This window comes from Bombus impatiens, unplaced genomic scaffold (assembly GCF_000188095.3).
Source record: "Bombus impatiens unplaced genomic scaffold, BIMP_2.2 scf_0027, whole genome shotgun sequence".
Classification (NCBI taxonomy): Eukaryota; Metazoa; Arthropoda; class Insecta; order Hymenoptera; family Apidae; genus Bombus; species Bombus impatiens.
Window position 1 is genome coordinate 1,835,547 of NT_176446.1, and position 14,681 is coordinate 1,850,227.

Consider the following 14,681-nt stretch of genomic DNA (forward strand, 5'->3'; position numbering starts at 1 on the left):
CGAACTCGTGGAGTGGATGAAGGGGGAAAAAACGCGAGTTTTTGGGGGCCACGGTCGATTTAACCCCTGAGAAAAATCGCGCGACCCCAGACGTCGATCGGGGGTTAACCGATTTCTCTCCGGCGAATTCGGAAATCGGAGAGGAGCCAGCTTTCGTTTAAAGGCTTAAGTATCTCGTAAAAATGGGTGCACACGATCCGGAAGATTTTTCGTGTTTTTTCTCTTTTTTTTTCTTTGGAATGTTCGTGCAAGGGTAAGCGGGTCAGATGTCATCGTCATGGTTCTTCGTTCCGCGTTTGTTTCGCATTGTTATTTGATTCGAGAAATTACATTCTGCTAGCATGAAATTAATACTTTTACAAGCAGTGTCGTATACTTAATAAAAATACCTACAGTCAATAGTGGAAGTATTCGTTGAATCGATTCGTTTGAACTGTTGAATTAAATAATTAATATCCTTCAACGATATCTATCAGTAGTAATATATAGTGTAATAATGAAATCTTTGATCGATGTATTATTTTATCAGAAAACAGCGATTCATTGTAAATGTAATCATTTATCAGTACATCGTTCTTATTTCCAACTTCTACCTTATATTACGGACAAGTGTCCAGATACTTTTGAGTCGTAAGTATACATTTACCGTCTTGAAAATCATCAACATCTATAAATCTTTAAGATGTAATCAAAATTTCAAATAATGGGTCGACGTGCAATCATGTTTCTTCCAAGTGTATATATAATGTTTCGATTTATAAATCTTCTTCTTAAGTCGTTAACTGCGTCAATTATTTTCTTGGACGTTTCGATTTCACCGCCACCCTCAACCCCCTTTGCCATTTTTCTCGGGCATTCTTTCTTTTTTTTTCTTACGCTTGATTTTTATCAATCGGCTGGCCAAGACGATATGTGGAGCAAAGATGAAAGGGAGAACGTCGCGAAAGGAAAAGAAACACAGGATCCCCGCGGCGCAACCTCCTCTTCGGGTTGGACCTTAAAAATCGAGTCAATTTAAGGATCCGGCTCGGGATACAAGCATAACGCGAGCGTGCATGCGATTCTTCAGGAGTATCCCCTCGTAGAAATCCATTTACCGTTGAAACGTGTACGAAATCATTCCAAGTCGCTCCTTTTTTATCGCCTACAACCGCAAGATACACCTTGTATATTTTTTTAAGGTTCAGATATCAATAAGTAAGAAAGCAATAAGAAGCTTTGTCTGTTTAATTTTTAAAAGTTCCACGATTCTTAGCTACAGATGTTCCTTTGTCATATATTTCAGTATTTATATTATAAAAAATATGCATTCATGAAAAATTCAAGAATGTGAAATATGCACAGGATTCGCACAGTACCAAAAATTATATAAAATATTCAAAGCATAATACTTGTTATGATATTTAGTGAATTTAGAAATACCAATTTGCATTTAGTATCAATATATCATTTATATTTATAAATTTTCTAAAATTCAAGGTACATATTGAATCAATATTGACACTCTTAAGATTCTCCATTTGATTATGGCAATGAAAAAAAAAATCATTCTTTCAGAATATATATATATTAAAATTCTTCGTTTGAACATGGAAATAAAATAAAAATTCAATCCGGAATTGTCTATGATTGAAGGTTAAATACCATGTTAACTTTTTCACAAATGTAAAGCCAATGAAAAGTTATTTTTTTTTTTTACCTTTCACCTTTGATTTTTAAAAAAAGGAATACTAAAATACCATTTCATTCAATTAAAAAAGCCAGTCAATCCGCCGGGACCCTAAAAATAATTCCGAAGTATTTTCCCACACGTCCGCGCCAGTCTCCTAAATTATCTCGGAGAATAGTCATTTTTCATCGATGTCGACGACGGAACCGCATATCCGTCTCGTTAAACGACTCTAGGATCGTCCCGTGGTAAAAATCGTAGAGAAGGAAAATCCTAGAAGCGATATAAAAGAAACGAAATAAGGGATGGTAGAGATGAAGCTTAAGGGGTTGCGTAATTTCGATAGACGTCATCGATTCGAGCAGAAGGGGGTCTCACGGAATTTTAAAGCCCTTTTCAGAGTTTTCCAATCTCCTTTTTTTCTTTTGGTTCACCTGGTTCACTTTCTTCCTCGTTTCGCGGCCACGAGATCGACTGGCCAGGTCGAAAGCTGCAGGTAAAAATTTCCTAGTCTTAGTTTGATGTTCTCATGGATCCTCCTCGGTGCGAATAAACCCTGTTGGATCTACCTGAATCGCAGACTTCTCACCCGGGCGTATTAAACGCTGCCCTAACTCCTTCCATCGATTTAAACCCTCCTTGGGATGCGCTGTCTTCGTTTGTCTTCTCTTTGGGAAAGAACGAGCAGTCATTCAGCTGTCTTTGCCCAGGATTTCGATCGCCAACTATCTTATTAATAACTGGGAATTTGTAAACAATTATTTTTCCAAAAAATTGAATAATTTTTGACAGGAATTATGGAATTATTATTAAATGGATTTTCAAAAGCGTGAACTACAGGAAAAATAGTAGCAACATTTTTGCAATACTGTTAGTCTTTCATATTAGGATATGGCAGAATAGAAGAAGGAATAGATATTTTTGTATGGTACAACATGAAAGTGTTTAGAATTCTAACAATGGAAAACAACGAAAGAACGCTTTGGAAAAGAAATTACACCAATAAAGTACGAAATAATGATGTTTGGAAAAATTGTAATAATTTTAGGAATATGAAACAGAGCAGAAACACAGAAGAAAACTATTTAAATAAAAGATATATTTTAAAAGGTACTATAACTGTCGTTTAAATGCAATTTGAAAGTATCTGGAGGGGTATGAAAATTCGTAACTGAGGGAATCAGCAGATGTACCTGCTTCCCGCAGTCGATTGCGGCTTTTTCACTATCGAGACGTCTCAATTTCACGACTCTCAGCTTCAACCGGCAAAAAACTTCCCCTCAGTCACTTTTTTACCTCCACAAAGTCGTCGCGTTTCTATTCGTTGATCCATGTTCCGGCTTTCGACCAATCGACAGGCCCGTTCCCCACCTTGCTTTCCAGAATCTTGGAAAATACAGGTCGCTCTGTCAGTCTCTTCGAGGTGTCACTGAAAGCAGGTCGAAGAGCCAATTCGATAGGTGAAAGAAGAACGTTTGGACCTCTACGGCAGATCTTATAGAATCTGTTAACCTTACTGCGTTCTTTTGGATCATTTTCGATTTGTCGTGCTTTTCTACCGTTAACAAGTTTGTCAAGTTTGAGGAAAGTGTCGTCCATCATACTTCTTCTCAATTTTATGCGAGAATCTTTTCTGAAACGATGTATTTAAAAAAACAGAATGAGACTGGGACATAAAAATAAGTGGACCGCAGCAGGGTTAATGCACTAATCGATTCATATTTATACTTATCAAAGTGACATTAAGATTTAAGAGTGAAACATTTTAATTTATATTTATCCTCGAAGAAGTTTTCAAAGTGACATCAACTGATCTTAATCATAAGAAGCAATAATGATAAATAATGAACAATTAAAGACACTATCCGAATTAATAGTATTATGAAATTTATGCCAATCAAATGATGCAAATTTTTGTTACAGGGAAGGTGAAAGTGAAAGAGGAAAAGGATGCATCGTCAATGGCGCCGGGAAGTCCTCCAACGCCTCCGCACACCCCCCAAAGCCCACCGCGACACAATCCACCCCCTAGCAACCTGTCTCAATCCTGTCAGACTTCGAATGCCAATTCACCAAACTTACAACAGCAACAGCAGCAGCATCAGCAACAAGAATCGAATCAACAACAGCAACAGCAGCATCAATCGCTTCACGCGATGGCTAACACACCCCTCAGCCAGATCTTAGTGCAGAATCCGGCAGTTGCTCAACTATTGCAACAAAATCCAGCGATTCTGTCGCAGAATCCGCAATTGGCGCAGTTGTTGCAGCAAAATCTTCAAGTTCAGATCGGCAGCGTCCTTTTCCAGAACGTCAGGAGGGAGGAACCTGAAGAGCCGAGGGTGAGTCAGTCGAACAAATTAATTAGACGAGGGTCCCTTTCATCTCCCGCGGAGCGTTTCGCCGTGTCCCCTGCTCTCTCTCCGCCCTCGCGACGGAAATGGATTGTTTCGTTTCCTTTTTCCTTCTTTTCCTTCGCATCGTGCTCGTCGCCGCGGATACTTTCCGAGAGCAACACGTTCACAGTGAGATTTCTTTCGTAAATGGAATCTTTAAAATTTGTTTTTAAATGTAATGAAAATTGGAGAAATTCCTTTTCAAATTTATCATGTTTGTTCGTTTTAAAAGACGGCACGTTCACAGTGGAAGTTTTCGTAAATGGGATCTTTAAAAATGTCTTTCTTAAATGTAATGAAAATTGGCAAAATTCCTTTCTAAATTTAGTATGTTTATTTCTTTTTCAAGAAACCCATTTACGGTGGAATTTTTGGTAAATGGTAATCTTTTAAATTTCTTCAGAATTTTCTTCGAAGCTTAATGAAAAGTGGAAAAGTTATTTTTAAAATTCAGTGAAAAATATTATACCTCACATATGTGTTAGTATATACATTTTAGTATATTTAAATTTTGATACTACATTTTCCATCAATAAAGTATTTCAAAATTTGAGAATGAAGTATCTAATGGTTACAAACGTGAAAAGGAAATAAGCAAAAGTAATAAAAATAAATTAGCCAAATAACGAAGAAAAATATTTGTTCATTAAATTTCACACAAACGATAAAGCGCTTTTCGTTTGCTCAACGTAGCTTATTTAATTATAGACAGAAATAATGTGATGCACTAAAGATCAGGAAAATAATAGAACGAGCCGATTATTTTTATCGCTCTATGTATAATTTTATGAAGAAACAAGATAGTTTGGTGTAGTTATTCATACTTAACCCACTGTGAATCGAGCTTAACTCGTGACTCGAAGACGTAGATCGATTATAGTAGACCTCGTGGACACCGGGCCTGTTGATGATGACGTGACACCGGATTGTCAACATGCCGCGAGCATCTGCTACAGCGGTTGGATTTCGTTCAACTTGTTTCCACTTTAATGACCAACGCCAAGATCCATACACGCCGTGCCAATTATATGAAAATAATTATCTCAATTTATTGGTGACTGGCTCACGCAATACCCGAGATAACTAATTCACCGTGAAATCTTGTTCGCGGTTTAAAAGCTTTCCTTAATTGACTCGACCCGTTGATTGCCGTTTCCCTTGTAAACCAAATCTGCCAACTAATTTATTCTCATTGCGATTTCTTCGATGTTTTTACAAATGCCAACAGGTTTCTTTTTTTACGCTTCAAATGAAATCAGGAAAAGATTTCTGCCGCGAAAAAGCTGCAGATGCAGATATCGAATTGCAGTTTATTTTCATTTCTATGTCTTTTTGTGTAGAAAATTTGCCACGATGCAATATAAATCTAGTTGGTCGCGGTTCGTTGTTCCGTGAAATTGAACTACATCCAAGAACATGTTACAGCACGCTGCATTGATGACTCGATGATGTATGCAGAGTTGACTCTGCGCGAAATCGTTTCGTTTCCATCGTTAGCTAGTTCTCGTTTCGTTTCTTCAACTACTTCGATGGCAATCGAATAGTTCTATAGAGAAATGAGTCGTATTTTAGCATCATATTTTAGATCTAGTTTAGAGCTATAGTACCTGCTGTGCACAGGTTTGATGCCATCTGTCAAAATGTTTTGCTATTATGAATGAATACAAAGATACTCGATGTTGTGTTTAATTTTTGTTATTTTATTCGAAGAAGTGGTTAGTTCAAGAATTACTTCGTTGTTCGATGAAGAAAATATTAATTAATTTGAGGTAAGCAATATATTGTATGATCTTCTGGTCTCTCGATGACAAAAATATCTGCCATTCTGTTCTAAATTTATTTACGTTTTTGACATCCATTTTTTTGGCTCGCTCTAAAATTGTTCTATATTTGTTGGATATTTAATTCGATACGAATTAATTCGTATTACGATTTAGTTCGACACAATTTATTAAAATACTTTTAAAAAATTGAAGAGTCAGAGAAACTACGATCAAATGGCCATGAACTTGTATTAGTCATTCGTTTCTTGAAACTCGTACGTTAATCGTGTAGATATGTAATAAGACTGAGAAACCATTAAAAAATAAAGTTGATCGATTTACTTTCCGACAAACGAAACACTAGGTGCTAGATGGAATATTTTAATTAAGAAGAGCAGCAGTAAATAGCCAACAATTTTTGCGCACTACTGTACCTTCGTCGTTTTAAAATAACATTCTCCGAGCGGGTAAAACATCGTAGTTCGCCTAAAAATAATTGGAAAATATTATCGACGAAAAATAATAGAAGGTTCTAGCGACGATGGGCAGTGAATCATCGTGTCTCTTTGATGGCTCAATGATGACTCGTCGACAGACTCGTAAAAGTCTGTGGCATTCCAGCGGGAAACGCGTAGCTACGCTAGAATAATTCAGGGGTTCCTGGAACCACGAACCAACTAATCATAATTTGTCCCTCGATATGCATTGCCGTAATCTCCGAGAGTCCCTGATTCTTGACCTTAATTCGTTCAGACGTGTTCCCATGAAATAATCGAGAGAACAATGATTCCTTTCCCCTCGATTCGCACTGCGCACGCGTACAGAATCGTATCGAGGGGCAGGAAAAAAGGACAAGCAATTCGATTTTATCCAACGATAAAAAGCCCGGTCACCATAAAATTTGGACAGATTCTTCGGTTTATCTTATCGCGTGTAGGCCGCTAACAATCGTCTCGAAATTGAGTTCGCTTTGAAATCGCTTCGAAAAATGATGGACGACCGACTCGAACGGAAAGAAACTTGGTTTTAATGTGATTGCATTTTCACAATGACTAATAAAACGTCTGAAGTAGGATTGTTCAAATCGCCAGGCAAGAAAAGAGAAAAAATCGCCGATGGTTCGGTTTGGGTGAGAAACATTACGTCAGGCGTCGGGGAATTAACTTTCTAAAAGAACAATTAACATTCTACGCCATCCTTCGACACACCCTACATTCGATATACAAGTTTCATACACGGGTTATTCCAGTAACTTGGAACAACCTCGTGAATATCACGAGGAATCTTCATGCATATAGTATCATATAGTATTTGCGAGTAAATCAAGATTCGCACCACACCTTGAATAGCCTAACAATAAGGAGCCTAGTATTTTGTCCTGTGATAAAAATTATACGAATAACGCAGATGTTGTAGATAGAATTGTAGGGTTCGCTGCAATAAGGAAGCAGCTCCAATATTTAAAGAAACACAGAACGGAAACCAAATTGGATAGAATAGAAGAGAATAATTGAAAATTATTACTCTACGCTATCTACACTTAGCGCGGATAAATTTTTTTGTAGTTTGATCATTACAGAATGCCATAAAGGGTACAAAGTTGAACCCAATAGAGAACCGCGAAGCTCTAAACGAATATGTTACGTCAGGATTTTATCGATTTTTCTTGGGAGGAATCGAAGAATTACTAAAAGTTACTCAACGTATAATACGATACGATACCACAATATGTTGATAGATAAAACAATTCTCAATTTCAGCCTTTTTATACAATTTATTCTCTTAAGAAGAAATCTGCAATTGTTCTAAAATCTAATAATGCTAAATAAAAATCGAAATTTATCAGACACGAAAGCGACGTATATTCCTATAATCTTAAGAAATAGGAACGCACGATAACAATAAATTGAACGATTTTACTAAAAAGATTGGGAAACGTGGAAAATGTAGTGGTGCAAATTCCTATGTAACTGATGACCAGGGATTCTAAATATAGAATGTAAACCGCTCGTGCAACCACCCCATTCAAACGATTCGCGAGAAAACCTCTGTTTATGGCGATGACTGTTCGAATGGAGGGAAATTCACGGGAAACGATAGGTCGGCGTTTGCATCGGTCTCGCTGTGTACCGGGCGGCGGTGTGCAAGTCGAGCTAAATATACATGTGTACGTGGCCAAAGAAGAGACACGAAATGGCCCGGGAGGCTCGGTGTATCGCCACGATGGAATCCCATACGGGGAGAATTGAAATTATTCCCCCGATTTTTGTCGTGTCGTTTACATTATTTTCGCCTTTGAATATTAATGGGCATATGCTCTCCGGCGTTATGGCACAAGAAGTAACAACGGCGTATAATACTCGACTCTTAACGTTATTCTATTGTTTGCAAATCAGCTCTATTGTTTTCTCATATACCTCTATACTCTCCCGGTTCCCTCTTCGCCCTCCCCCCATGCGCTCCTCCTACCCTCCGTATTCTTCTCTCTCTTTTCTCTCTCCCTCTAACTCTGGAACGCTCTTCTTTTACCCTCTCCTCTTTCTCTTGCTCGATTCTTCGCTCATTCTTTTCGTGGCCGATCTTCTTCTTCCTCCTCTCTTGTCGTCGTTGTCGTCTTCTTAACCAACATGCACATACATATACGTATACACGTAACTGTTGTATAGTATTTTCTATTTGTTTCTACGATCGTTGCTTCCTTCCTCTGGCTCTCTTCCTCGTCCTCCTTTTCTTCTCTTGCCTTTCTTCCTTATACATCGAGTTTCGCATGGTACCTCCTGTGGGACTCCCTATGAAACCCCTATGGTGGGCCACTCTGCAATCGAAATCTGCTTTGTGGCGCACGTACTGACTTTTCGATGTCTGGAAAGGGGGCTGGTTCCTTTTCGCTGGTTTCTTTCCCCTTTGTGGTGGTCGCACGCTTCTTCCGGTTATCTTACATACATATGTTGTCTTCTCTCCTGAATATTCTTTTCAAACATTATCGCTGGCCATTAAAGGAAAGAAGCAACCGGGGGGACACGCTTTATGACACGGATTAGCCGAGTGTCTCATACGACAAAAATTCTCATGCTATCCGTGATTCCGTCTACCAGTCAAATTCTGTCACGTTTGCGCGGCATTCTGGCGACGTGAATCACCCAAGGATAGAACGCAACTACTCGGTAGAATCTGCAGAAGGTCTCGAAACCTTAATTAACTATTCCCCGTTTTAGTCATTAAACTGTCCACGACGAACATATAAATCAAAATTGAAATACTCGTGTTCGCTTTCTGCGTTTCGATAAATCGTCGGAATGTTCGCGATATTAAAATTTACTCGCTTCTTTTCGAATTTGTTCACTCATCCATCGATTTTCTCTTCTTAGAATTACTAAAAAAAAAAAAAAATAATTCGGATACATATGGATTGTCTGTGAGTTTAAAACTCATCGAAAGATCTAGAATCGAATAAATGTTCTTCCCAATACAATCTAGAGCATCAATCGATTTTTCATAGAAACGGTTACGAAACATACTGTGCATCGCGTCATCCGCGATAAAGTATTCACTCTGTGCGCGTTGAAAAATCGTCAACAAGCTTAGAATCTTGGAATTTCCGCGCTCTTCCCTGAATTTGTCGACTTATCGATCGATTTCCCGTGAAAATGGCCGCGAAACATTCTTTGTTGCGCATTGCCATGCGATCCGCACAGCGATCCGTAATATTGGGCATCGAAGGTCGACGATAATTATGAGCATAGAATATAAATGGTGGATCGTTGGCCACGGGATCGGTGGAACGCGATTGCCGTGCACGTGAGCCGCGTTCTCTCCGCGGGAAAGCAGAAACAGAAAAGAAAATCGACCCCTTTGGCTGAAAATGGAAATGGGAGGAAAAGAAGACACGCAAGACAAACACGATGAACACACGATGTGGCAATCGCTTTATAAATTCAACGACGCCACGGATCGGCATCGCAGATACGGCTTCGGAAATCGTACAGGATTCGAATAATTTGCACCGCGATGGGGCTTCCGGACAACTGGCGTCCCTTTCGAGCATCACACCGTCGATATTCTGATTTTTTTCTCTTCCTTCGTTTGTCCCACGTTCAAATCTTTTGTAACGTAGTTCGAGAGAGACTTGACCAAACAGACGAATATAGCATTATAAATTTAATCTTTTATCCTCTGACGATATTTTCTCTTCGAATTTTTCTGCCTCAGTCTCAAGCTTTTGAGATTTAACGTGTATGTGTGTGTTATTTGGAAATTTCTAGGATATACGACAAATACATAAAACGAAAATATATGCAACAAAAACAGTAATAAAAGTAAAAAATGATATAAAGGTTTAAATTTCATCATACGTAAGTTCAATTATTTATTTCTATTTCCTATAAAAAATTGAAATTTTACGTATTTATTAAATCTGATACACGGAAATATAGGAAATTGTCAAAGGATTAGTCCGTAAACTTAACAGAAGAATTGTGATAGATGTGAAGGAAAACATCACTGATAAAATGAATTTGTTCTCCGAAATCAGAAATCTTAATCGAAAACGTGGTTTGAAACGCATTTTCCTGCAGTTGTTCTTGACACACATTTGCACATTGCATTTCGAAGGTCGACGACCCTATACCTCGTACTTGAAAGTTTTTGGGGAACCGGAAGCCGTTTCCGTTTCGCATAACGTCTCGAAGAGAGGATGTCGTAACGATAAAGGCGCAATTTCTGTCATCGCGAAAAATCGCCGACTAAAGGTTAATTCCTGGAATTTCTCACAGTACCTATCGTACACACGAAACCATCTTTAATTGAAGATATTCTAGACAAATGAAAGTTCCGCTACGAAGAAGAAGGGGAGACGAATGGTCCACACGGAGCTCAATTTAGAGCAATTCAAAGATTTATTTTATTACACCAAAGTGTACCGGTCTTATAAAAGGAAAAAAGCCTCTCAAAGAGCATCCTTTATTTAGGGCAGGATGCCCTATCGTTTAACAGGCAAAATTTATCATTGCGTTCTATGGCTATAATCAAAAGATGTTCATTGAAAATGACCATAAAGTGCTAAATAATAAATGGTCATTTACAATTTCGCTAAGAAATTATAATGAAAATACGAAATACAAAGAATTAATGCTCCTATCTCAATACTAATATCGTCTCGAATTTCACTATTTTATGTGTGGGTAACTAAATATATATACATTTACCAATATAATTTTGATAGTCGGGTGTCATTATAGTGCTAATAAAATTTCAAAGTGTTCCGTATGACGCACATAATATATGTCATAATATATTCATAAAACATTTTTGCAAGTGTTCGAATGCTTTCATAACCTACCGTGCTTAGAACTTTTCCTCTTCGACTCATATGAGTCAGATAAGAAGTTTCTTAAATCGCAAACCAATTTCGTAAAATTATAACCAACACAAGTGTGTCATAATATCCTTTGATGCACGATCATAATGGATCGTCCTTTACCTAATTTTGCCGTTAGGTTACATCCTGTGAGAAATAAAAACTGCCCTCCTTACTTATACCCTAGGACACCCTGCAGATCGACACGTAGAAAGTCGCAGCCTCCTAGTTAGGGTAACCAGGTTTTCCCAAAAGATCTCGTGCCCCGGATAATTTGGAGGCATTCAACTTTTTAACGACACGTGTCGCGGATTCATAGAGGCGCGCTCCGTCTCTCCCCCATTCGTGTTGCGTGGGCGACTCCCCCCTTTCGTCCCCATCGCGAGCACGGCCCTGAGCATGCTGGTGCATTGTACATCGTAATGTATTTTCTTTTAGGTACCGCCGACAATAGCGAGCCTGGCGGCGATGAAGGTGGAGGCAGCTGACCCGAAGGTTTCCGGTGAGTTACTATTTCCGCCTCCTTACGGAATTATCGGGATCGTAATTAGATTCAAATCGAGTCTCCGCCGTTCGACGACCCTGCGCCAACCGGCAAGCAGACAGGAAGGGAGGGATACAGAAAAAGAAAGGTGCAACGGGGAAAACAAAAGGAAAAGATATCGGTCGGTCGGCGACGCGGGGGTGGGCGGAGGGCAGGCAAGGGGTCGCGAGCGGTGCACGTTGAAATCGACAACGATCTGTGCTTGAAACCAGCCTATTTGTCCCATTCCTTTTTAATTATTCCAGAACCAGAAACCTGTTATCGCACCTAAGATGAAAGTCTTAATTCATTTACGCTCGAATGTCCGCATACTTGTTTAAATCAGCCTGTTTGCTCTGTTTTTTAATTGTTGCGATAAAATCCTGTTGCCATACATTCGATGAAAATGTTCGTTTATTTATACTGGGAAATCGCGTATTTTGTTTAAATCCATCCATCTGCTCTATTTCTTTTCAATTATTTCGATAAAAATCTCTTGTTACACCGAAGGTCATGCTCATTCGTTCGCGGTTTTGAAAGCTTCAATCGTTTTTCCAATAGTACGTTTGCATTTACTTCGTTAGAGGGATGAGTCAGACTCAACAGGTGGTTCATAATTTCGACACCGAATAATCAAAGGGTATCCGAGTCTGTGATTTGAAGTTTCTTGTACAAAATTGGACAGTTCATGACAAGAACTACTCTCGTCGGATCTTTCGACTTCTTTGAAAACAATGTATTCTAGTAATTAGAAGCTAGAATTCAACATGGTAGAATTGACATTACGAGATTGACAACTTCACTTCTTTGTTATAATTAGATACAATTACAGATACATTGGAAATTATTAACAAAAATTTTCCCTTTAAAATATATTCAAGAGAAATTCTTTTGCTCTCCTGGATGAAGACAAACATGTACAAGGGTTGTTCTTGTCATGAGCTCTTCGATCATAGAAACTGTATCAGAAGTTCGTTTCCTACTTTGTTCCGAATCACGATTTCGAAGATTTTGGAGCACATTGTGTTTTCCCGAAATCGTTCAAATCGTCTTGGACACGATGGTCCCGTATCCCTGGACCAATTGTCAATTCCCACGGCCACGTGACCGGTCCGTGAATCTCGTCTGGAAACGAAGGACGCACACGCGTCTCGCCTTCTATTTATTCGATTGAATCGGTGCAGGCTCGTAAATCGTGTGCAACCTGACGAAACGAGTCGTGTCCCATGCTTTCAGCGTTTTGTGGCCTGGGGCTCTTCCCCCTTTATTGGAATATCCGCCCACAGCATTATGGGAATTATCAAGGAAATGGGATGAGCGCAAGTGGGTCCCACGAGGGGGCTGAAGGGGGTTTGCGTGGCCGCGGACGATCGGGAAAGAGAGGAAGACCGTGCGTGGAAACGGATTCATGCAGGTCCCCCATACACACCCACCACCCCAATATACTCCATTCAGTAAAATTATGTCACATATCGATGAAGAAACATCGCTATAGTCATTGACAATAGGGATGATGAGGATTTTAGAAAAATTCTATCGATTCTCAACGAGGCATTTTATCGCCCTTTTATCGTTAAAGATTTTCGTTAAACGATATGATAGATCGTGCCGCGTTTACTTACGATGTACAGTTAGGTTATTCTTGGATGATGAGGATTTTACAAATTTCGTAATTGTTTAAATTTATCTCTAAGTTTGATTATATTGATGATAGATGAAATGAGGATATCACGGCAATTTTGTCGATTTTTAATCAGAATTTTAGATTTAGAGGAAGACTAATGGTGTGATGTATTGTCGCGATTATCTAGGATATATAGTTAGGCTATTCCTCGATGAATAAGAATGTTTCTAGAAGAAAGGTTACGTCAGATGTTGGAGCAAAGAGATTCCTAAACGAGCTGCATGCAACGAGACGAAAAAGTCCCTAGCAAAAGAGGTCCCAGTGACGTTCTAACGACACGAGTTAATTTTAGATCGGCCACGAAGCACCACGATCGATTGGCTATAGAATCGAGAAGTCAGTGACTCGATGAGAATTTCATTAATTATAGGACATCGCGGGGATAGGATCGAGACGTTACGTAATCCCGTCGATACTCGTTTATAAATACGCCAGCTTCAACGTCTGTCTACCTATTGCGTTGTGTCTCGTTGATTCCTTCGTTTTATTAGCAATGCGCGGATTCCTTGTCGCCTATTTCTCTTTCGCTTATGCTCACACGGTTCGATGTCTGCACTCGGGCGTCGAGTCGCGCGCTCGACGACGAGGTTTTCAGTTGAAAACGAAGAAACGAATCAGAACTGACAGCGGAAATTATGGTAATCGTTTGACAAAGGAGGGCCGAAGAAGGGGGAGGGGTGTGTGTATGTGTGAGGGAGAGACAGAGAGAGAGAGAAAGAGAAGAGTGGGCGGCCTCGCTCGGTGTCTCTGTTATCCAGAGACACATTCCCACAATTTCGGATCGGCCAATCAACGTCTCTCGCGCTCCCGGACGATATTAAGCTCGTCGCGAGATCCGCGGTTCAAACCGAATAAAATAAAATTGTGCGTTGTTCGCTCGGGTTCGTCGTTGTACTACTCGCCCCGCAACGAGAAAGGAAAAAAAGGGGAGAGGGAGAAAGAATATGAGTCGGCGGGACAGAGACGGTGCGACAGATGGCCAGAAGAGAAAGAAGGAAAGAGCGAGGGAGAGCGGCGGCGCAGAAGGAGAAAGAGGGAAAGAGAGAGAGAGGGCAGCAATCAAAGCTGATTAAGCCCACAACTGGGGAATCTGTGGGGCCAGTGTCTCACGCCAATCTCGCCCAATCAACCGGTTGGCCGGGGAGATTTAAAAAATAGAATGCCTACTGTCAATTGTCCCATAATTTAAATAAATCGAATAAATGGACAAAGTGGCCAATTAGAGTAGTTGCTGCTTGCTGCTTTAACGCATTATTCTCTCTTTCTCGCGGTGTCTTCGGCCCCTCTCCC

General features: G+C 39.6%; 1 protein-coding gene across 6 annotated transcripts in view; it reads left to right on the forward strand.

The window, feature by feature from the left end:
• LOC100749506 overlaps positions 1-14,681 on the forward strand; it is a 165,800-nt gene that overhangs the window by 120,716 nt on the left and 30,403 nt on the right. For all 6 annotated transcript variants that reach the window (XM_024368067.2, XM_012387010.3, XM_033320974.1 and 3 more), the window contains exons 6-7: positions 3,593-4,011; positions 11,623-11,686. In XM_024368067.2, coding sequence (XP_024223835.1) covers positions 3,593-4,011; positions 11,623-11,686 — 483 coding nt within the window. The remainder of the gene's footprint in view (positions 1-3,592; positions 4,012-11,622; positions 11,687-14,681) is intronic.